The 24,182-nt window shown below is 39.2% G+C and overlaps 1 protein-coding gene and 1 long non-coding RNA gene across 2 annotated transcripts in view; both read right to left on the reverse strand.

The window, feature by feature from the left end:
• Positions 1 to 408: 408 nt before the first annotated feature.
• LOC148108048 (uncharacterized) overlaps positions 409 to 24,182 on the reverse strand; it is a 305,012-nt gene continuing 281,238 nt past the window's right edge. The window contains exon 3 of the long non-coding RNA XR_015721197.1: positions 409 to 1,136. This is a non-coding gene — a long non-coding RNA (uncharacterized LOC148108048). The remainder of the gene's footprint in view (positions 1,137 to 24,182) is intronic.
• On the reverse strand, positions 16,024 to 22,943 carry DEFB118 (defensin beta 118). The gene is made up of 2 exons (XM_087853923.1): positions 22,886 to 22,943; positions 16,024 to 16,277 (listed from the first exon to the last, which is right to left on the reverse strand). The coding sequence occupies exons 1-2, from the start codon at positions 22,941 to 22,943 to the stop codon at positions 16,024 to 16,026; spliced, it is 312 nt and encodes a 103-aa protein (XP_087710049.1).

Here is a 24,182-nt window from a genome sequence, read left to right on the forward strand (position 1 = left end):
ACAGAAAAAAATCTCTGCTGAGAATTTACAACTTCAAGCTGGCTTTCACATAGTCTCTCTCATTTTAATATTCTTTTTTAAAAAATGATTTTATTTATTTATTTGAGAGAGAGAGCACAAGTACATGTGAGAGAGCACAAGAGAGTGAGCACACAAGTCAGGGGGAGCAGCAGGCAGAGGGAGGGGTAGGGTGGGGCGGGAGCAGAGAGCCTGATGCTGCGGCTCGATCCCAGGACCCTGAGACCATGACCTGAGCAAAAGCCAGATGCTTAACCGACTGAGCTACCCAGGCGTCCCAATAATTTTTTTTTTAAAAAGAGAGAGATGGAGCTCCTGGGTGGCTCAGTCAGTTAAGCACCTGCTTTCCGCTCAGGTCATGATCCCAGGGTCCTGGGATCAAGTCCCACATCGGGCTCCTTGCTCAGCGGGGAGCCTGCTTCTCCCTCTGCCTGCCGCTCCTCCTGCTTGCATTCTCTCTCTCTCTCTCTGGCAAATAAATAAATAAAATCTATAAAAAGATTATTTAAGTAATTTCTACACCCAATGTGGGGCTCAAACTCACGACCCCAAGATCAAGAGTCTCACACTCTTCTGACTGAGCCAGCCAGGTGCCCCTCTCACATAGTCTCTTTGTATACGGATGGTCCGGGGGAAAAAAAATCAAGCTGATGATTTAGCTCAAAGTTGTCCCAAAGTAGTAGTGGCAAAGACGTGTGACAGAGCAAATGAAGGAGCACGATTCAACTAATTTACTCAGATGAAGTTCCAAGGAAAATGCATAGCTCAGAGCCCCAAATCACAAAAACCACAAGGAAAAAAAGCATCATGAATTAAGGCCGGCAGAAACCACAAACCAGAGATCCAGACTTTAAGGACTTCAAGTATCAGAATTATTAGAAACAATAATTTCAAGAGTAATTTGAAAAAATAAACTCACAAGATTTGAATTTCCCATCATCACATCGGTATTACCTGACCCTTGTGAAGAAGCATTCCAGTGCGGAGTGGAAACGGTATATTCGAAGCAGAGACTCAGTGGATCTGGAAGGCATAAATAAACTGCAGGAGCAGGTGGCCCAGATGCCTGGTTTTTACTGGCTCTCCTTCATCACACACGAATGGTGTCACAGAGATTCCTGTGTTTAGATAAAAAAGGAAAAAAAGGAAAGCCAGGTTTGTGGAGTGGCTTACACCATGTGCTGGCACTGCCAGAGGTGACGCTTCATAGCCTGATTTAGAAGTGGCCCTGAAATTCAACAATGAGGAAGGGAAATCCATTCCGTAGAAGGAGGGATGGTCTAAGTATGGATCCACAGTGATTCATGGACAGTGATAGCGGGTTGACGGGTGGGCTAGTCGGTAACTTAGAAAGAACAAGATTAGAAGGTAGGTAAAAGTGAGGTGTGTGGTGGTTAGGTGGGTGGGCCTGTCTGAAAGGGGACAGGGTGTGTAGATAATTTTTATGCCATCAGAGGGAGATAAATAAAGCTCTCCATAAGCAAGCGGACAAAGTGACTCATCAGGACATGGGCTTATGCAACCAGCCTTTCAACAGCTTCCATTCCAACCTCGAAGCAATTGGAGCAAAAAGGAGTCCTCACAGCTTACACTTGGGCCAGGCATTTTCCTACAGTGAGTGGTGATATGGGGCTTTAGAGCCAAAGTTAGTGAGTAGCAAAATGGATGCTTTCACCTGAGGTGTCTGCTGTTGTAAAGAAAGGCTTTAGTGTCCTAGAAGTTATTTGTACAAACGCAAGCATTTGGGATTCTGATTGTGACAATTTTTGCTGCCATCAGGAGGCAAGACGAACACAAGGGATGCCTGTAGTATTACCACAGCACTTGTGGAGAAGACAGGGCGATGGGAAGATCAGGGTTGGAATACTTGACTAAGCAATGAAAGCTGTGCATAGGTCACCAGCAAACAAGGGACACTAAATATGGGTTAAAACTTGTGCAAATAATTTGAAATTTTGGGAAAGGCCCTGAGGAGTTTATTGTTGGAAGTATTGAAAAATTTCAGACTTACTTACACAGATGTTTTTATCTAGAATTACACATTGATGGAGGGTGGCTCACTGTGGGGTTTTTGTTTTTTTGTTTTTTAGATTTTATTTATTTATTTGACAGAGAGAGACAGGCAGCAAGAGAGGGAACACAAGCAGGGGGAGTGGGAGAGGAAGAAGCAGGCTCCCAGCGGAGGAGCCTGATGTGGGGCTCGATCCCAGAACGCAGGGATCACGCCCTGAGCCGAAGGCAGACGTGTAACAACGGAGCCACCCAGGCGCCCCTCACTGTGGTATTTTCAGGGCTTTATTGATACGACTTAGTCCATCCCTCTGAGGATGGGGCTGAGTGACAGCCAAGAGGAAGTCATGAGCTTTGATGAACCTCTCAGAGAAAGATCTACGCTTCCAGTTTCGAGTCGGACTTTCCATCTTCTTTATTGTCCGTGCTTATTTCAAAGCTAGGTGTAGTAAGACTTGTTACCGGGATATCAATAATATCTGTTTGAAAATTAGGTATGGGTGTGGGAGAAGTGATAGGAACTTTCTGGTCTGGAACGCAGCAGACTTGATAATGTTGACTTACTGTTTTTATCTTTGTCAACTCTGCAGGTTTGCTGCAGTATCCGGATTTGTGCCAGCATTCCCCGCCCCCCCCCCCCAGGCTAAATAACAAGAGGAGAGACCATTATTTTAGGCTACCGATGCTCTCAGTTTTACAGGCATGACTGCACTGTATCTGGTATCCCTTAACAACATCATGGGTCATAATTAGATTCTGGCTTTAAGACTCCCAGCTCAGGCCTGGCAAATATCATGTTTCTAAAAGTATCTTTTCCCAACCTCTTACGTGCCCATTTTTAAACTTTTCTGAAAATGAGAGCAATCTTACCCTAAATGAAAAGAAACGTGCTAGTCACAAGGAATTGGAGCTGTTTACTACCTGGGCCTGTGGGAAGCCATCCACATAAAGAAAGTTCATCTTGTTGCCACTGTTGTTTGAGTTATTTGGATGGTCACACCCCATGTGGTTAATTACTTTAACTATATATTCAAATGAATATATAAAAGATACCAGTAATAATAAAATGAATACCCATGTGCCTGCATTCTCATTAAGAAGCAGACGTTACTAGATACTTAGAACAGTGTAGGTGTCCCTAGATGCTTTGTTTGCTCAGTATTAGAGCAGTGCTTCTTCAATTTGGTAATGTGCATCTGAACCATGTAGAGATCTTCTTGTTAACATAGATTCTCATTCAGTTGATGGGGCAGGGTCTGAGTTTCTGCTTTTCTAACAATCCTCTAGGTGATGCCAGCACTGCTGCTTCAAGGCTTACGGTTTTTGGAACAAAGTTTCAGGCCATAAAAAAACCTTGGTGAATTTCATGTGTTTAATATTCAGTAGTGTATTAACTTAATTCAATACTGCTTAATGTTTGTACATTTTATGTTTTCCAACCAAATGCCATATTAGAATGAAAAATTTCAGTATTTAGAAATTAAATAATATGGTAAAAAATAAAACTTAGATTAGAAGAATAGTAAAATAAAGCCAAAAATAATGAAGTCAGAAGAAATGAGATCAGAAAACTTCTGGAGAGACTGATTAAGAAAAAAAAGGAGACATCAAAAATGACAGCTACACTGAAATGGTGACATCAAAACAGATACACCATATTCAAAATAACAGAAAAGAATTATCAACAACCGCACGCCTATAAAATTGAAAACCCAGATGCAATGGGTAAATCCTGAAAAATATTACAGGAATGGCACAGGAAGGACATATAACCTTGAATAGATCAATGAGTGTTCAGAAAATGACATAGCAGTGAGAAGCCTCTTCTTCCCCAAAGCCTCAGCCCTGGACGATTTTTAAAATGTTGGTAGAATACATATAGCATAAAATGTACCACCTTAACCCTTTTTGGGTGTATAGTTCAGGGGCATTATGCACATTCATGTTGCTGTGTTACCATACCCACCATCTCTCCCCAGAACTCTTCACTGCAACACTGAAACTCTGTACCCGATAATAAGTGACCTTCCCACCCCCCCTGAAAACCACCATGCTACTTTCCGTCTCTCTGTATCTGACTACTGTAAGTACCTCATACGAGAGGACGCATACAGTATCTGTCCTCTTGTGACCGGCTATCTCCCTTAGCATTACAACTGTAGTGCTCACCCTCACCATAGCCTGTGTGAGAACGTCCTTCCTTTTTTAGGCTAGTATGATTCCATTACTAGTATGATTCCAAAATGTGCACACCACATTTTGTTTGTCCGTTCATCTGTCAGTGGGCACTCTGATTGCTTCTACCATTTGGCTATTGTGAATTACACTGCTATCCTGATTTTAAAGGGAAGTTCTCCTAATTTCGCAGAAGATCAATCCAAGTATTATGTCATATAAAATGTTCCAGAAAACAGGAGTGAAAAAGAATTATAGGTCCATTTTGTTTACAAATAGAGACTCAAAATATTCTAATTAAAGTATTAGCCAACTGAATTCAGTAGTGTATTAAAATACATCATCAAAAACTAAGGATGTACTGTATGATGACTAACATAACATAATGAAAAATTATTATTAAAATAAATGAATAAATAAAATACATCATGATCATGTAGGATATAATTCCAGCTCAAAATATCATCCAACTTAGAAAAAATCTATCAATTTATCAATGAAACTTACTACCTGTATAGAATTAAAGAGATAAGTAATAGAACTACTCTTTTTTGATGCAGAAAAATGATTTGATAGAGTTCAGTGCTTACTTATAATGAAAACTCTAGGCTAAGTGGGAATAGAGGGAATTTCTTTGATTTGGTGAAGGTTATATATCAAATTCTAGAGCTAACATTATCTCATGGAGAAATTCATTCCTGTTGAGGTTAGGAAAACAGGGGTGCCTGGGAGGCTCAGTTGTTTAAAACGTCTGCCTTCAGCTCAGGGTGTGATCCCGGGGTCCTGGGATCGAGCCCCACATCAGGCTCCTCCGCTATGAGCCTGCTTCTTCCTCTCCCGCCCCCCCTGCTTGTGTTCCCTCTCTCGCTGGCTGTCTCTCTCTGTCAAATAAATAAATAAAATCTTAAAAAAAAAAAGGAAAACAAACATACTATTATTGCTATTGTTTAAAATAATAGTGGTAGACCTGGTCAGTGCTTAAAGGAGAAAAAAAAAAAACAATCAAAACCAAAACAAAAGTATAAGGATTCGAAGGAAAGGGATGAGATTGTCATTCATTCTAGCAGACATGATAATATAAAAAAAGAATCAACAAACTTAAATTAATGGGCATATTGATTTACAAGAATCAACAGCACTTCTCTACCCTAACAATAACTAACTAAAAAGTATAATAAATACATAGCATAGCTACGAAATATCTTGTTTTAAATGAAGAATACTCAAGACCTCTATGGGATATATTTTGAAACTCAAACAGCAGATGTGATCTTGGATGGAATGACTTAATTATCATAAAGATTCACTTGCCCCTAGATTAATCCATAAATTTAATGCATTCCTAATCAAAATCCCAGTGGGAGTTTTGGGAGACTTGATTATTTTACTTTAAGATTTATAATGAAGAATAAAGGCCACCAATACCTAAGATTACTTAAAAAAATAAAAAGTGAGACAAAAGTTTGCCCTTCTAGTCACTGACAAACTAGAAAGCTATGGTATTACAAAAAATATAGTATCGTCAAAAGAACAAATAGACCAATAGAACAGAATAGGCAGCTGAAATAGATCCATGCTTACATGGGGAACTTAATATGCAGTAATGATGAGACCATGGCTCAATGGAGAAAGCATAGATTATTCAGCATAACAATGCTGGGAAAACTGGCTCACTCCATGAGAAAATAAAAAGTGAATTTGCACATTTCATCTTGTGTCTTGAAGATCAGAATGTGAAAGACATAGCAAAAAAGCTATTAGAAAGTAGTGTCAGAGCTCAGCATCACTTGGCATCAGGGAAATACAAACCAAAACCACAAATTCTCCCACTGGTCAGAATAGCTAAAATTAACGACTCAGGAAATGACAGATATTGGTGAGGATGGGGAGAGGGGGGAACCCTTTTATACTGTTGGTGGGAATGCAAACTGGTACAGCCACTCTGGAAAACAGTATGGGGTTCCTCAGGAAGTTAAAAATTGAGCTACCCTGTGACCCAGCAATTGCACTACTAGATATTTATCCAAAGGACACACACATAGTGATTTGAAGGGGCACTGGCACCCCAATGTTTATAGCAGCAATGTCCACAATAGCCAAACTATGGAAAGAGCCCAGATGTCCATCGACAGATGAATAGATAAAGAAGATGTGGTGTATATACACAATGGAATATTACTCAGCCATCGAAAAGAATGAAATCTTGCCATTTGCAACAATGTGAATGGAACTAGAGAGTATTATGCTAAGCACCATAAATCAGAGAAAGATAAATACTGTATAATTTCACTCATATGTGGAATTTAAGAAACAACAGATGAACATAGGGAAAAGGAAGGAAAAATAAAATAAGATGAAAACAGAGAGGGAGGCAAACTACAAGAGACTCTTTTTTTTAAAAGATTTTATTTATTTCTTTGTCAGAGAGAGAGAGAGAGAGAAAGAACACAAGCAAAGGGAGCAGCAAGCAGAGGGAGAAGCAGGCTCCCCACTGAGCAAGGAGACCGATGTGGGACTTGATCCCAGGACCCTTGGGATCATGACCTGAGCTGAAGACAGATGCCTAAGTGACTGAGCCACTCAGGCATCCCAAGAGACTCTTACCTATAGGAAACAAACTGAGGGATGCTGGAGGGGAAGTGGGTGTGTGGATGGGGTAATTGGGTGATGGGCATTAAGGAGGGCACTTGATGTCATGAGCACTGGGTGTTATATGCAACTGATGAATCACAAAATTCTAGCCCTGAAACGAAAATACAGCATATATTAATTAAATTGAATTTAAATAAAAAAATTAAGGAAAAGAAAATAAGGTCAGAAATTCTCTTTGAGACTATGGACTATGAGAAACAAACTGAGGACTTCAGAGGGGAGGGGGGTGGGGGAATGGGATAGACCGGTGATGGGTAGTAAGGAGGGCACGTATTGCATGGTGCACTGGGTGTTATACACAACTAATGAATCATCGAGCCTTACATCGGAAACCGGGGATGTACTGTATGGTGACTAACATAATATAATAAAAAATCATTAAAAAAAAAAAAAAAAAGAAATTCTCTTTGAGACATAAGAATGGGGAAAACTTCTTTAATAAAATCACCAAGCATAACCCACAAGGCCAAAAAATTGTTGAATTTGATTACACCAGAATTAAGTGTTTCTGTTCAATGAATGACATATCATGGGCAAAGGTCACAGGTAGATGACAGTTTGGGGGATAATCTACCCAGTGACTAAAGCTGACTTTATCAGATCAAAGATATCAAAGATAAAGAATTCCTACAGATCAACAAGAAAGCATCACCTGCCGGGAAGAAATAATGGGCAAATGCTATGAATAGGCAATTAACAGAAGTGGAAAGAGTCACTTATTCATTCATTCAACAAACGTTTAAGTTTTGACTACATCCAGACACAGTTCAAGATACAGGAGGATACACCCATTAACAAAATAAACTAAAAGTCCTGCTGTCATGGAGATGTCAATCTTTTCAGGAGACAATAAGTAAGACAGTAAGAGAAGAAAGTGATACTTTCTTTATTTAGCTATAGTTAAATAGAGATGATAAGCATTATGGAGAATGGTGAAGCAGGGAGGGGTGGGCAGGAAGTGTGTGACTGGAAGGGAAGTAGTAAAAGACTTCATGGAGAGGATATGAAAGAGGGAGCTTTGAGACTAACTGTGGGAATGGTGTACCAGGCAGGGGAAGCAGCAAGAACAAAGGCCCAGAGGCAGGGTCTATCCTGAAGTTTTGGGAAAACCATATGGTAGTGATGCTGTCTACGGAATAAGTTAGACGGAGAGTAATTGAAGAAATATAAAGGAGGTTGAGATCACAGAGGGTCTTGCAGGTCACTGAAAGGAAGCCATTCATGTATTTTGATCACAGGATAAGAGAAATGCAAATTAAAACAATGGTGTGAAACTACTTTATACCCATGAGACTGATAAAAATAATGTGAGTGTTGGAGGAATTATGGTGATATGGCCTGGTGCACTGCTGGTGAGAGCTGGGGAGATTTTCCTGCTTGTATAAATGTCACTGATTTTTATTCTTGTTGCTTAAACTTAGGAGTTGTCCAACATAAAACATAAGACTTTATGCTTCTTTCATCATCTCAACTATTCCTTCAAGGGGATGGCTTCAAGTTTATATCTCTTACCAGAACCCCCAGACTTAAAACCCCAGAACATGTAATATTTCCTTCACTCCCCACATTCTCTGAGTTTCCATGATTCATGGATTGCTTTTTACCAAATCTTTCACATCTGTTTCTTTCCTAGTCTTACTACCCTCACCAAACTCAAAGCAGGCACAATTGGTTCCATGTGGACCATATGGAATTGTCCTGATTGTGTCTGGAATTGCGGCTGGAGAATTAATCAAACCCTGATAGCTAGCAGTTTTTACAGGCAGTGACCTAAGAGGTTTTAAAGGAGGAATTCATGGAATAAAATATTTTATGCTGACCTTTAACCTGGCCATTTGACACCCAGGAATCTATTCTATATAAATCCTTGTCCAAATATGTAAAGATACTTATACAAGTATGATCCCTGATGTGTTGTTATAAAATTACAAAATTCTCAAATGACTACCTAAATTGTGGCTTATCTTACCATGGGATTTCACAACTTTACAAAGAATGAGGTAGATCTTTTGGTGTTGATATAGAAAGATAATCCCAAAAAACTATTAAGTGAACAAAAGAATGTTGCATAGCCTTGGATATAGTATGTTTACTTCTTTCTTTTTTTAATTTCTTTTTTATTCAATTATAATAATGCTAAGTGAAATAAGTCAGAGAAAGGGAAATACCATACGATTTCATTTATATGTGGAATTTAAGAAACGAAACAAATGAACACACAAAGGAAAAGGAGGCAAACAAAAAATGGACCCTTTAACTATAGAGAAGAAACTGATGGTTTGTTGGTTACCAGAGGGGAGAGGGAGAGGGGGATGGGTGAAATAGGTGTAGGGGATTAATAGTACACTTATCACGATGAGCACTGAACAATGTACAGAATTGTTGAATCATTATGCTGTACACAGTATGTTTACTTTTTTTTTATAAGACAGAAATATTTAGATTCCTTTTTATGTGGTTCTGTGCATACATTGAAACGTACCTTGAGAGACAAATAACAAAGGAGAAAGCAGGGTACTTTGAATAAGGAACTTCAAACCCTCTTCAGTAGCAATCGCAAAGTTCTGGTCATGATTTTAAGTAGACTTTAAAAAGCAATGATTACTAAAAGCCTTAACTTTCTTTCTTTCTTTCCTTCTTTCTTTCTTTCTTTCTTTCTTTCTTTCTTTCTTTCTTTCTTTCTTTCTTTCTTTCTTTCTTTCTTTCCTTCCTTCCTTCCTTCCTTCCTTCCTTCCTTCCTTCCTTCCTTCCTTCTTTCTTTCTCTCTCTCTCTCTCTCTCTCTCTCTTTCTTTCTTTCTTTCTTTCAAGATTTTATTTATTTATTTGACAGAGAGAGAGAGCCAGAGAGAGAGGGAACACAAGCAGGGGGAGTGGGAGAGGAAGAAGCAGGCTCCTAGCAGAGAAGCCCGATGTGGGGCTCGATCCCAGAATGCTGGGATCACGCCCTGAGCCGAAGGAGACGCCTAACGACTGTTCCACCCAGGCGCCCCCAAAAGACTTAACTTTCACTGTCGAAGGGAGAAGGAAAGTCAGTTCTATTTTTCACATAACAGCTCTGCAGATATTTTCTGACTTGTTTGCCAAATTCCAGAATATGAGGGAAAAAAAAAAAAGAAAAGACCTCCTTTAAAGCTATCTCAAGGGCTTTTAGGGCCAAAAAAACCATAGGAAAGAGGGATTTGGAGTCATTTTCGAGCTGGCACTAACTGGAAAGAGAACTGATGTGTGCCAGGCTCTCATCTGGTTCCTTAGGTGGCAACTTGGAATATGGAACCCAAGACAACTCTGGTTGTTGTGGTTGCCCCCGTCTATTGAGAACACCTTATTCTACCTTTAGGTTCTACCCCTGCTAGGGACATGAGCCCAATGTGGGGGCCATGGAACTGCCCAGGTTGGGGGGTACAGTACCATGTTGGACATTCCACGGGCCAGAGCCCATCCTACCTCCATTTTTGCAAACTTCCTGGGTTCTGATGACCTGGGATCACTTGTGGTGGGAACATAAGGTTAGCAAAAGCCAGGAGCAGGAATCTCATGGTCCTTGGGAAGTAGGAGGCAGTGGATCCAGGAGTCCAGAACACTTGGTGCAGTTCAGATCTGATCTAGAGTTTTATTGGCCTCTCTGGGGTGGGGGTAGAAGGATGGGCACTGAACTGGACAGATAGGGGCAGATATGTAAAACTTAATCCATGCAGAACATCAGTCCGTTGGCTGGTGCACTGATTGAACATCTGTTACAGGCACTGGGAGAGCACGCAGAAGATTATAAGTCACAAGCTTTTAGGAAGTGACTGGAGGGCTCCTGGGTAGCGCAGTCGTTAAGCGTCTGCCTTCAGCTCAGGGCGTGATCCCGGCATTCTGGGATCGAGCCCCACATCAGGCTCCTCTGCTAGGAGCCTGCTTCTTCCTCTCCCACTCCCCTGCTTGTGTTCCCTCTCTTGCTGGCTGTCTCTCTCTCTGTTAAATGAATAAAATCTTAAAAAAAAAAAAAAGGAAGTGACTGGAGACATGGAAAAGGAGGGCTTGCATACCAGGCCATCTTCCCTGGCTTCCTCAGGCCTTTCATCAGAGTCCTGCCTTCTCTGCTCACACTAGCCTAAGCCCGCATTTGAACTATTTACTTGTCTGTCTCCCCATGCTGGACTGTGAGATTGCTGAGATTGTGTCTCTCATTTTTGAACCCCTCCAAAGCAAAAAGCATATTCTCAGTGAAGGCCGGTGGAAATAAAAGGTAACAAACACAGGCTAATCTATAGTCCAAATTCCTCACTTACATATGTGCCCACCAGGGGAAATGACTTGCTCAAGATAACGGAGCTGGCCTGCTGCAGAATTTGGAGAGATAATTTGTAATAGGACTCAAAGGGGGATGATATCCAATGTTATCAGAAAGGCTCCCTACCCAAGGCAGCTCCACAGTAACTTGGATGTTACTTTTCACAGGGGCATCCTGGAGGCCATTGGAGGTCTGGGAGTCATCTGTGAAGGCCCTGACATTGCATTTTCAGACTGCATCAGCTCTTGCTTTCTCTTGTTTACTTGGCCCTAAAAGTCCCTGTAGACCTTTATGAGGGGGTGGCTGATTCTACTGGGATCAACGACCATACCTGCAGGAGAACAGTCTGCAGGAATTTACAGGGCTGGCATGTGGATAAAAAACCTGTTCTCTTCTTGGATGACCCCATGTGGAGTTCCCAGAATAGTGATGGACTATTTCCAAAATAATTTTAGTTTAATATTTTCTTTGTTTTTCTTTAAAGATTTTATTTATTTATTTGACACATAGAGAGAGACAGCCAGTGAGAGAGGGAACACAAGCAGGGGGAGTGAGAGAGGAAGAAGCAGGCTCCCAGCGGAGCAGGGAGCCCAATGCGGGGCTCGATCCCAGGACCCTGGGATCGTGCCCTGAGCTGAAGGCAGAAGCTTAACGACTGAGCCACCCAGGCGCCCCTAGTGTAATATTTTCTAACAGGCTGAAATCTCTTACCAGGACCTGGCTTCCCAGAGAGGTCAAGGGTATTCTGTAATTGACTTGGCCAAGCTAAGGCTAAGTGATGGAACAGGAGAAATTTCTACATAGGATAAAGAATAGCTTTTCTTGTTCCATCCAAACATAAAAACTTATGTTTTAAATGTTATGTATGGTGTGTCTCCATGTCCTGATGATGAAGAGATCCCTGACCCTTTCCAAATGGAAGGTTTTGAGAAAACCATTCTTTGTCCTGCTACAGAAAAGCAGGAACAGGAGCGCCTGGGTGGCTCAGTTGGTTAAGCATCTGCCCTCAGCTCAGGTCATGATCCCAGGGTCCTGGGATTGAGCCTCACATCAGGCTCCCTGCTCAGCAGAGAGCCTGTTTCTCCCTCTCCCTCTGCTGCTCCCTCTGCTTGTGCTCTCTCTCTCTCTCTGTCAAATAAATAAATAAATAAATAAATAAATAAATAAATAAATAAAATCTTAAAAAAAGAAGAAAAGCAGGAACATCTGAATTACCCCACCCCAATTCACAGTCTGCCCTAATGTCATTGAATGTCACATTCTCAAAAGGGATTTCTCTGAATACTCCTAACTGAATAGGAGAGGTCCTCCTATTCAAGCTGTCATTTGGTCTGAGAGCTTTTCTTATTTAATTTGTATTAGCAATCACAACTTATGTATGCTTTCACAAGTTTATTTTCCACTTTCTTTGACAATAAGCTTCATCAGATCAAGTAACACACCTGTCATCTCCAGCATTGTAGCTCCAGTGTCAACCACGTGTCTTTAAAAGAAAATAGGTTTTTAGAAAATATTTGTTGAATAAATTAATGAAATTAGCCCTTTTGGGCCTTAGTTTTCTCATCTACAAAATGTGATAGTACTAGTATCTATGTCACAGGGGTTTTGTTTTATTTAAGTGCTGCTAGGTTTGAGTAGTGTTTTATTCTTAGAATTCAAATTTAGTTGTTAAATTCCCATGAAGGGAAGTAGAGCTCCTGATATTGTAACATCTGAAGTTTAGAGAGCATGGTATCTGCAGGGAGCTTATAATTATTTAGTAACAAAAACTGGTTGGATACAGGATACTGGGCTGGGAACTTTCTGCAAGACTGTGGCCAGTAGTCTGGGTTTAATTGAACTTGCTGTTATAAGCTCTTCCTGTTCAGGATAAGATTTACTTACAAATTCCCATAATGTGAGATTATCAAACCATGAAAGGGAGCTCAAGGCTCCTCACCCTGCTGAGTCTCCAAGAAGGTGGAGTTGTACAAAGATCAAAACCAATATGGAGTCGCAGAGGACTTCTACGCGGTCCTTTGGAATGCGCCTCTTAACGGAGGTAACAAAAAAGTATGAAATGGAACTGATCTTGAGCTCTGCCCTCTGGATGGTGCTTATGCTGGAGCATCTATTTGAGCTTTTTCTTTTTTTCTCGTTCTTTTCTGGGCCCTCCTCCTCACACACACAGCCTCAGGAAAGCAGGTATTATCATGTAGGTTTCAGCTACCTCCTGTATAGGCCCTTGGATTGCCAAATATGATCAGAGCTTGGGTCAAGAAAACAAGCCCATCCATGAAGGGGCACCCGGCTGGCTCGGTTGGAGGAGCAAGCAACTCTTGATCTCAGGGTTGTGAATTTGAGCCCCATGTTGGGTGTAGAGATTACTTAAATAAAAAAAAAATTTAAAAATATATTTAAAAAGAAAAGAAAAGAAGCCCATGGAGCTTGCAAATCAACAAGTTTGTCTTTGTCATCTAGCCCTTAAACAAAGGAGACAGAAGGACTCCTCAGAGAATTCCTCTGGTCCAGCCGCATTCTAGGGCAGGATATCAGACAGGAGGCTTTTTTGTCTGTTTACTTATTTATTTAGAGGAGTGGTTATTTTATTTTTAACTGAAATACTTGACATATAACATTGTGTCAATGTAACGTGTAGAACATGTTGATACATCGATAGATTGTAATACGATTGCCATCTTAGTGATCGCATCTCTATCATGTCACACAATTATCTTTCTCTTTTTGTGGTGGGAATAGTTAAGATCTAGTCTCTTACCAAGTTTGATGGCTATAATTCAATACTATTGTCTATATTCACTATACTGTGCATTAAATTTCCAGGACTTAATATTACCTACTAGTTGCAAGTTTGTGCCTTTAAATAACATCTCTCCTGCCCCTGGTAATCCCTGGCCCCTGGTAACCACTATTTGACTTTCTGTTTTTACAAATTTGACTTTTATTTAGATTCCACATATAAGTGATATCATACAGTATTCGTCTTTTTCTATCTGACTTATCTCACTTAGCATAATGTCTTCAAGGTCCATCCACGTTTTGCAAAAGGCAGGGCTTCCTTCTTTCTCATGGCTGAATAATATTCCATAGTGTACGTACACCACATCTTCTTTACCCACTTGTCCACGGATGGACACTTAGATTGCTTGCTTCATATGCTGGCTATTGTGAACAATGCTGCAATGAACATGGAAGTACAGATGTCTCTTTGAGATCCTGTTTCCATTTCCTCTAAATATATACCCAGAATTGGAAATGCTGGATCATATGGTAGTTCTCTTTTGGATGCACTGAGAAGCCTCAATATTGTTTTCCACAGTCGCTGCACACATTTGCGTTCCTACCAACAGTTCACAAGTGTTCTCTTTTCTCCACATCCTCACCAATCCTTATTAACTCTTATCTTCTCAGGGATGGCCATTTTAGTGTGAGGTGATCTCACATTGTGGTTTCGAGTTGAATTTCCCTTTTGGTTGGTGATATTGAGCGACTTTTCATGCACATGTTGGCCATTTGTATGTCTTCTTTGGAAAAATGTTTTTGTTCCAGTCCTTTGCCCATTTCTTAATCTTACCATTTGTTTTTGCTACTGAATTTCTATATGTTCCTCATATATTTTGGATATTAATCCCTTGCCAGATAAATGACTTGTAAATATTCTCTCCCATTCTATAGGTTTCCCTTTTATTTTGTTGACAGTTTCTTTTGCTGTGGAGAAGAGTTTTAGTTTGATGTAACCCTGTTTGTTGATTTATGATTTTGTCGCTTGGACTTTGGTATCACCTCCAAAAAATCACCACTGTCAAGGGGGCTTTCCCCTAGGTTTTCTTCTAGGAGTTATACAGTTTCAGGTCTTCAATTTCAGTCTTTAATCCATTGAGTTCATTTTTGTGAGTGGTGTAATGGGGGCCAATTTTATTTTTTCTGCATATAATTATCCAGTTTTCCCAGAAGCATTTAATGAAGATGCTATTTTTTCTACATTGAATATTCTCCATTGGGGCTCTTTTGTCGAACATTAGTTGATCATATATGTGGGGGCTTAATTCTGGGCTCTCCATTCTCTTCTATTGGTCTATGTCAGACAGACGTTTACAACCAAAGATGAGTTAGTAATAAGTGGGATGCATTTATCTGGAGTGTCTTTTATTTTATAAAGAAATTCTTAGTGTCCTGGTAGCTATTGGTAAAAAAATCATGGAGCTACTTATGTTGAACCAGAGGCAAATATAAAACAAGGAATTCACCAGATAACTTCTCAAACTCTTTGCCTAGATGGAGAGAATAGTACCCTTGACATGGGATACTAGCAAAGCAGGTACAAATGAAATGGAAAAATGTTTTTCTTGGATGAAGTAATTTGATATTTGATGTTTCAAAAAATTATTGAGGAAATTTTAATGGGAAACGCTGGAAGTTTTCTGTTTTTTTTAATAATAATTTTTTATTATGTTATGTTAGTCACCATACAATACATCCTTAGTTTTTGATGTACTGTTCCAAGATTCATTATTTGCGTATAACACCCAGTGTTCCATGCAATATGTGCCCTCCTTAATACCCATCACCGGTCTATCCCAACCCCCCACTCCCCTCCCCTCTGAAGCCCTCAGTTTGTTTCCCAGAGTCCATAGTCTCTCATGCTTCATTCCCCCTTCTGTTTTCTTCTATTATATTGATCTATCGTTGTTTTGTTTAGAATTACATTTTGGTGAGGGTGGAACACCATTGTATTTTCAGAGAGTACTTTGGGCACCTCAAAGTCTTAATCGAGCCTCGTGAGGACAGAGATGAATGACAGCAGAAAGGAGGTCATGTGCTTTAATGGACCCATGGAAGAGAGACTGGAATTAACAATCCCGGGCCTGACAAGTCCCAAATGTCTTCTGCTTCACTCTAAATTTTTGCTTGTCTTATGATGACTAAATGCTACATGCTCCGAAACATCATTTCTTTCTGAATTAGTGCTTACAGTTCGGCATCTCCTGGTAAGTGGCTGGGTTGGTCTGTGTGGTTGAGAATTTGTCTTGCTTGGAATGCAGCAATAGTCACCATTTTTACATGGCTTTTTAACCTGTTCGCCAGATTTGCAGTTTTTCCTGCAGTGTCCTTTTATGATCCAGCAAGATTTTTGGCCCCCGCAGACTAAAAAGAGCAAAGAAGGTCAATTATCTCAAGATATGGATTCTTACAGTTGTAACAGTTAGAGTGACTATATTTGCAATCTTCACAACAACCCTGTGTTCACTAGGAGAGATTGTGTAAGCAAAGCAAGATTTGGTATATACCATATTTCTAAGCATCTTATTGTCAATATCAAAAGAACTTGCTAGCTAGCAGGAGCTGTAGTTATTTGGTAAGAAGTTGTATGATTATGTAAAATTAGCTGAGCAGAGTAGGCTAATTGAATTCTGTTTCAGCAGAGTTATTTGCATTTATCATACCATAGGTATAGAAGTTTCTGCTTGAACGGATCCACAAATGCCACAAAAATAATTGCTCTAACAGGCAATAATGAAACAAAATCAGTGTTTTCCTTGGCCATCTCAGAAACACAACTATAGTAGATTATTACTGATTCTCACACTTGAGCATGCATCACAACCCCCTAGAGGGCTTGTTAAAACATAGACTGCTGGCCCCACCCCAGGATTTCTGATTCAGTATGTCTGAGACGGGGCTGGAAAATTTGCATTTCTAAAAAACTATGAGACTTTGATGAAAGAAATTGAAGAAGACACAAATAAATGGAAAGATGCCCCGTGTTCAGAGATTGGAAGAATCAATTCTGTTAAAATGTCCACACTACTCCAAACCATCTATAGATTCAATGCAATCTCTGTAAAAAATACCAATGGCATTTTTCACAGAAATAGAAAAAAATTCTAAAATTCATATGGGACCACAAAAAACAAAAAAACAACCCCCAAAAAACATCCAAATAGCCAGAGCAATCCTGAAAAATAACAAAGCTGGAGGCATCATACTCCCTGATTTCAAACTATATTACAAAGCTATAGTAATCAAAACAGTATGGTACTGGCATAATGGAACAGAATTGAGAGCCCAGAAATAAATCCCTGCATATATGGTCAACTAATATTTGACAAGGGACGCAAGAATGCCCAGTGAAGAAAGGATAGTTTCTTCAACAAATGGTGCTGGGAAAACTGGATGTCTACATGCAAAAAAATGAAATTGGTCCCTTATCTTACACCACTCACAAAAATGAACTCAAGATGAATTAAAAACTGAAACTGAAGACCTGACCCTGTAAAACTCTTAGAATAAAACCGAGAGAAATATCTCCTTGATATTGGTCTTGGCAATGATTTTTGGATATGACCAAACGCCCAAGCAACAAAAGCAAAAATCAACACACAGGACTACATCAAATGAAAAATCTTCTGCACGGCAAAAGAAACTATCAACAAAATGAAAAGGCAACCTATGGAATGGGAGAAAATACTTGCAGATCACATATCTGGTAAGGGGTTAATATCCAAAATGTATAAAGAACTCATACAACTCAGTAGCAAAAAACCAAAACCAAAAAACACAAAACAACAATCCAATTAAAAATGAGCAAAGACCCTAAATCGATAGTTTTCTAAAGAAGACATTGCAATGGTTAACATGTACCTGAAAAGTTGCTCAACTTCATTAATTATCAGGGAAATGCAAATTAAAACCCAAGTGAGATATTACTTCACACCTGTTAGAATACTATAAAGAAATAAGAGATAACAAGTGTTAGAGAAGATGTGAAGAAAAAGGAATCCTTGTGCACTGTTGGTGGGGATTTAAATTGGTATTGCCACTATGGAAAACAGTATGGGGTTTCCCTCCAAAAGTAAAAATAGAACTATCATATGATCCAACAATTCCAATTCTGGGTATGTATCTGAAGGAGAGAAACCACTATTGTGAAGAGATGTCTGTACTCCTATGTTCATTGCATCATTATTCACAACAGCCAAGATATAGAAATAACAGCTAAGATATATGTGTCTATCAACAGACGAATGGATAAAGATATCACACACACAAGGGAATATTATTCAGCCATGAGAAAGAAGGAAATCCTGCCATTTTCTACAACATGGATGGATCTTGAAAGTATTAGGCTAAGTGAGATAAGCCAGACAGAGAAAGACAAATATGGTATGATTTTACTTATATGGGGAATCTAAAAGCATCAAACTCATAGAAACAGAGATTAGAATGATGGTTACTAATGGGTGGGAGAAATGGGGAGATGTTGCTCAAAGGGTACAAACTTCCAATTGTAAGATAAATAAGTTCTGGAGATCTAATATACAGCATGATGATTATAGTTAACAATACTGTATTAAATACTTGAACATTGCTAAGAGAGTAGATCTTAAATGTTCTCACCACACACACACAAAATGGAAATTATGTTTCATGATGGACATGTTAGCTAACTCTGTGGTGGTAGTCATTTTGCTATATTTAAGTGTATCGAGTCAACACATTACACACTTTAAACTTACACATCGTATGTCAATTATATCTCAATAAAGCTGGAAAAATTTGCATTTCTAGCAAGTTCCCAGGTGATGCTGATGGTGGTGATTGGGAGAACTAGCATCCTATAGACAAAGTTTAAAACATATCTGGAGGAAATGTCCACACATTAATAAATTCTGGAAGGGCAAAAACCAAGAATTGTACAGAATCTCTGAGGATGGAGTATCTCCATCGTTAGATGAAAATATGCTTCCTTTTAATTTTGAGGTGTTTGTGAAAGGCCTATCGGTCACTTCACAGAAAACAGATGGGGAAGGCATAGAATTTCCCAAGTTTTATGGGATAAAGTACACTTAATTGACAAGTTTTGCCTTTTGAGGCATTATCACTTGTTATCCCTAAACTGTCAAAAATTGGTGGTTAATTGTTAAGTGAATCTAAATAGATTTTCTAAAGACACATATTTTAATTAAGAAAGATAAAATTAAAAAATTGAGAAATGCAACTGATATCATTGTATATTTCATCGGATCTCGACGTTTTATTATTAATCTTAAAAGTTCCCAAAGGGTCAAAATTAGTTTTAAAAATATTTTGTTACTTGATCCAAACTTAACTAACAAAGGCTGAAATTTGCTACTCTATACACTTCAGTGATACCACATATCATTTCAAATGAAAGAAGATATTCAGGAATCAGGTTGAATATTGGGGGGAAAAAGGATAGAAGAAGGACAAATGGAAGGAAATCTAGATAAAAATTACAGAAGGCATAAATCTAGAAGCTGTGTATATCAAACTTATGCTTGAGTTTTTTTTTTTTAAGGATTTTATTTATTTATGTGACAGAGAGACAGCCAGCGAGAGACGGAACACAGCAGGGGAGTGGGAGAGGAAGAAGCAGGCCCCCAGTGGAGAAGCCCGATGTAGGACTTGATCCCGGAACGCCGGGATCACGCCCTGAGCCGAAGGCAGACGCTTAATGACTGTGCTACCCAGGCGCCCCTATGCTTGAGTTTTTAAAGTAAAAATTTAACTCAAGCATAACATGTTCCAGAAACATGCACCAAGTATCGATGTGCGACTGGATGGATCATCATTAAACCACTCATGTCATCAGCACTAGAGAGCCTCTTCATGTCTTCCTGCAGCCATTAATGTTCCTGTCCTCCCCCATTCCTCCCACTGCCCAAGGTAATCCCACCCTGATTTCTAATAATGGTAGCTCAACTGTGAAAAAGGCCCCCAAATTTTCACTCTCTTTTGGATCCACAGCCTTCGCTCTATAATTTCATGATTCTCTTCCATCATGGTTGAGGGGATCTGCCCCACCATTTGACTCTTGACATATCCATGTGACTTAGTTGTTAGCAAATATGATTTCTATATAGGTCGAAGTTTATTTAGCAATGTGCTATTTGGTTTCCAAATAAATGAGTTATTTGCTATTCTTTTATTATTAATTTCCAATTTGATTGGTTATATTGGAGAGTATGATCTTTATGGTATTATTCGATTTAATGTAGCTTTCTTTGTGGTCTTATATGTGACATATTTTTGTAAATTTTGTAAAATTTTTGTGTTCTCAAAAGAAAGCTTATTCTCAGTGGGGCAGGCAAATGTCCTCATATAAATATATATATCCAATAGCTTAAGTTTATTCAATACAATGGTCAGATCTTCAGTGTGTTGTTATAGTTGAGTGTTAAAATTGGGCTAAATATCTTCAAATGCCATTGTCCACTTAATTATTCTTCTCTGAAGTATCATCATTTGCTGTTTTTCTTTTTAAAAAATTTTAATTTAAATTCAGCTTAATTAACATATACCGTATTATTAGTTTCAGAGGTAGAATTTAGTAATTCATGAGTTGCATATAACACCCAGTTCTCATTTCATGAAGTGCCTTCCTTAATGTCCATCACCCAGTTACCCTACCCACCACCCATCTCCCCTCCAGCAACCCTCAGTTTGTTTCCTATAGTTAAGAGTCTCTTATGGTTTGTCTCCCTCTCTGATTTGTTGTTTCTCCAATCTGGAAGCTGAAATTGTAAGTGCCAAAGTTCTTATGGCCCAATTATTTCTTTTACCAGTATATAACCTGCCTCTCTGTCAATTACATGTTTTGCCTTAAATTCTTCTTTGCCACATACTATGATTGTTACTTCAGCTTTCTTTCAGTTTCTATTTGCCTGGTATGGCACTTCTTTATCTTAATTCATATCTTTTTAGATCAAGCATGTCTGTGTCTTTTAGATTACCTGTTGTTTGATCTTTCCTTCTCATTTGAAAGCATCTAGTGAGTTTAACTCATTTATATAAATTGTAATTAAAATTACATTCGGATTTATTTCTGCTATCTTATTTTATATTTTCTACTTGTTTTTCTTATTTACTATTTTTTTTTAAAAGATTTTATTTATTTATTTGACAGAGATAGAGACAGCCAGCGAGAGAGGGAACACAAGCAGGGAGAGTGGGAGAGGAAGAAGCAGGCTCATAGCAGAGGAGCGTGATGTGGGGCTCGATCCCATAACGCCGGGATCACGCCCTGAGCCGAAGGCAGACGCTTAACTGCTGTGCCATCCAGGCGCCCCTCTTATTTACTATTTTTGATTAGATAGATAAGGGTTTTTTTTCCCAGCTGATTTAAAATGTACTCATTTTATTTTTATTCTTATGCTATTAGCAATAACATGAAGCCCATATCCATGATAATCTATCTTTCTTGATTACTGAAACTTGTCTGTAATTATACCTTACTTTTAACAAGGCAAGTACTTCAGCAATGCTTTCATATTCCTGGCCTTTCTCTCCACTGACCCTTGGCCATCCCCTCCTGAATGACGTTAATTATCTAAAATTTATGGGAATTATGGGATACATTTGCTTTGTCTATATCCCCTAAGTCTAGTTTTTTCAAGTCAACTAAAAGTTACAAAACAATTGATAATTCTTACCTCTCATATCATTTCCAACATTCTCCTGGATTCATTTCTCTTTTTATTTGAGTTCTTCCTTCAACAGTGTTTTCAAAATGTGTCTTTGTGTGGCAAATATTCTTAGGCCCTCTCTGCTTGAGAATATTTTTGTTATACTTCTATATTTAAATAGCAGTGTAAATGAATATAAGATTTCTAGGTTCATGGTTTTTTTCCTTCACTATTTAAAGTATTTATTTTCCTTTCATATTAGTGTTACAGTTGAGAAGTTGTTACAACCCTGATTTTTCTGGGTTTTATGTAAAGAATGTTCATTTGGGTCTTCTAAAGTTTTTTTGCCGTGGACAGTGAGTGATTTCTTCTGGCTATGTCTGATCCAAAGGAGACATAGAATAAGTTCTCATGAAAAACAAAATAATAAACTTACTCTACCTAGCAAGTCCACCTCTAGGAACTTATTTCAAAATTTTTGTCCAAGTAAGTAAAAACATGTGCAAAAAGTCAGTTACGGATCTATTTGTCTTATCAAAGATCTGGAAAGATCACATTTTACCCGAATAGGGGTTAGATGTACAAAGTATGGTCTGTCTGCATAATGGAATAGTATTTTAGAGCAATATATACTTACTTTTTTTGGTTAAAAAAAAAGAGCTATAAGCACACAGATACTTATATGCATTTATATGTGCATAGAAAAAAAGGTTTTAAACATCAGACAGATGAAGGAATTGTTCCTTGTCTAAAAATTATCCAGGCCTTCATATATAGTAGTTTCATAGCTCTGGCCACTTGTTGATAAAATCTTATTATAAATCATTAGCAAAATCACAGGTTTTTATAGTTGGAAAGGAGCAGAAAGGACTGTGCTCTCTTCCACATGAGCGCTCTGCAGGTATTTTCATTCCAGACTAGAACAGGATTTCATATGGAGAGATAACGGAACTTAGTTTCTGAGAAGGCCTTAGGACTCATGAACTGGTAGGGATTGAAAAGACAGCTGAAGTCAGGCAGTTGCTCAGTTGGGTGCTTGGGACATTGGTGCAAAGTGCCAAGGGCAATTTTGGATGCTGAAGTTACACCTGAGGATGACAAGGACTTTTTGGAAGACAACCTGCCCTACTCCATGGATCTAGGGATCCTGGCTAGATACACGTTCCCAGTATAGGGCCTCAGGTCTGTCCTGGGAGTACATTCTGATAAAGTCAAGCAGATTTCAGGCACCCCGGAAAACCTTGTCTGAATGGACAGAAAGATAATAAACCTTCCATGGGCATGTCCCCACCCTAGCTCTCTTCCTTTTTCCTTGGTTCTGGTTACCTGGCTGCATCTGGAACAGGATCAAAAATACAATAAGGGTCAGGATCAAGAATTTCATGGTCTTTAGGAAGGATGTGGCAGATCCAGGAGTCCAGAACATTCTGCGGTGGGGCTCTGGACTCAGGTTTTTATTTGCTTCCATTGGGCGTGGTTCGGGGGTGGGTCGTGGGCAATGAAACAAAAAGGTACAAAGGTAAGCTGAACTGTAGACCAGAAGCAGTAATTGCTTATTCACTACTCAGAACCCTGTTCTGAGGGGAGACGGAAGAATAGAAGAGAAAGTGAAAATATCATGGCAGTATATAAAGAGAGAATCCACACACCAGGGGGTCCTCCTTGCCCCCTCCCCCACCCCACTCATGGGAGTGTTGCAATGTCTCTGCTCATAGTGCCTCCCCTCTAAATGAGTCCTCATCGCACTGCATTGGGACCAACTGAAAACTCTTTCCTTTTGTACTGTATTTCCAGGGTCAGGGGGTTAAATTAAGAGGGACACAGAAAAGAATAGTTTAATGAAGTGAATAAACACTTTTTTTTTTAGATTTTATTTATTTATTTGACAGAGAGACAGCCAGCGAGAGAGGGAACAGAAGCAGGGGAGTGGGAGAGGAAGAAGCAGGCTCCTAGCGGAGGACCCTGATGTGGGGCTCGATTCCAGAGCACCGGGATCACGCCCTGGCACAGTCGTTAAGCGTCTGCCTTCGGCTCAGGGCGTGATCCCAGCGTTCTGGGATCGAGCCCCACATCAGGCTCCTCCGCTGGGAGCCTACTTCTTCCTCTCCCACTCCCCCTGCTTGTGTTTCCTCTCTCGCTGGCTGTCTCTGTCAAATAAATAAATAAAATCTTTAAAAAAAATTTCTATTTACATGAACTATGAAATACGCACATAATTGTACTAAAATCCCCCAACTGTAACTAGCATTTAATCAAATTCTTTTTATATTAGATTTTACATTACAAATTAATTTTGTTGCTTTATTTTGTGGGACATCAATTTTTACGACTGTCACAACTTCTGTGCAGATTGTGAAATTTACTTTTATTTATTTATCTTAATTAAATACAATGTTATATTAGTTTCAGATGCACAATATAGTGATTCAACAATTCTCTATAGTACTCAGTGCTCATCATGATAAGCAAAGATTGTGAAATTTACTTTTACATAAAAATTTACTTTGTAGTGTCCTTGAATTCCACTTTGGCTTTTTTTTTTCTTCCAGATTTTATTGATTTATTTGCCAGATAGAGAGCAAGCACAAGTAAGGGGAGTGGCAGCCCCAAGGGAGAAGCAGAC

This window comes from Ursus americanus, chromosome 22 (genome assembly GCF_024610735.1).
Source record: "Ursus americanus isolate L20-20 chromosome 22, mUrsAme1.1.p, whole genome shotgun sequence".
NCBI classification, from domain to species: Eukaryota; Metazoa; Chordata; class Mammalia; order Carnivora; family Ursidae; genus Ursus; species Ursus americanus.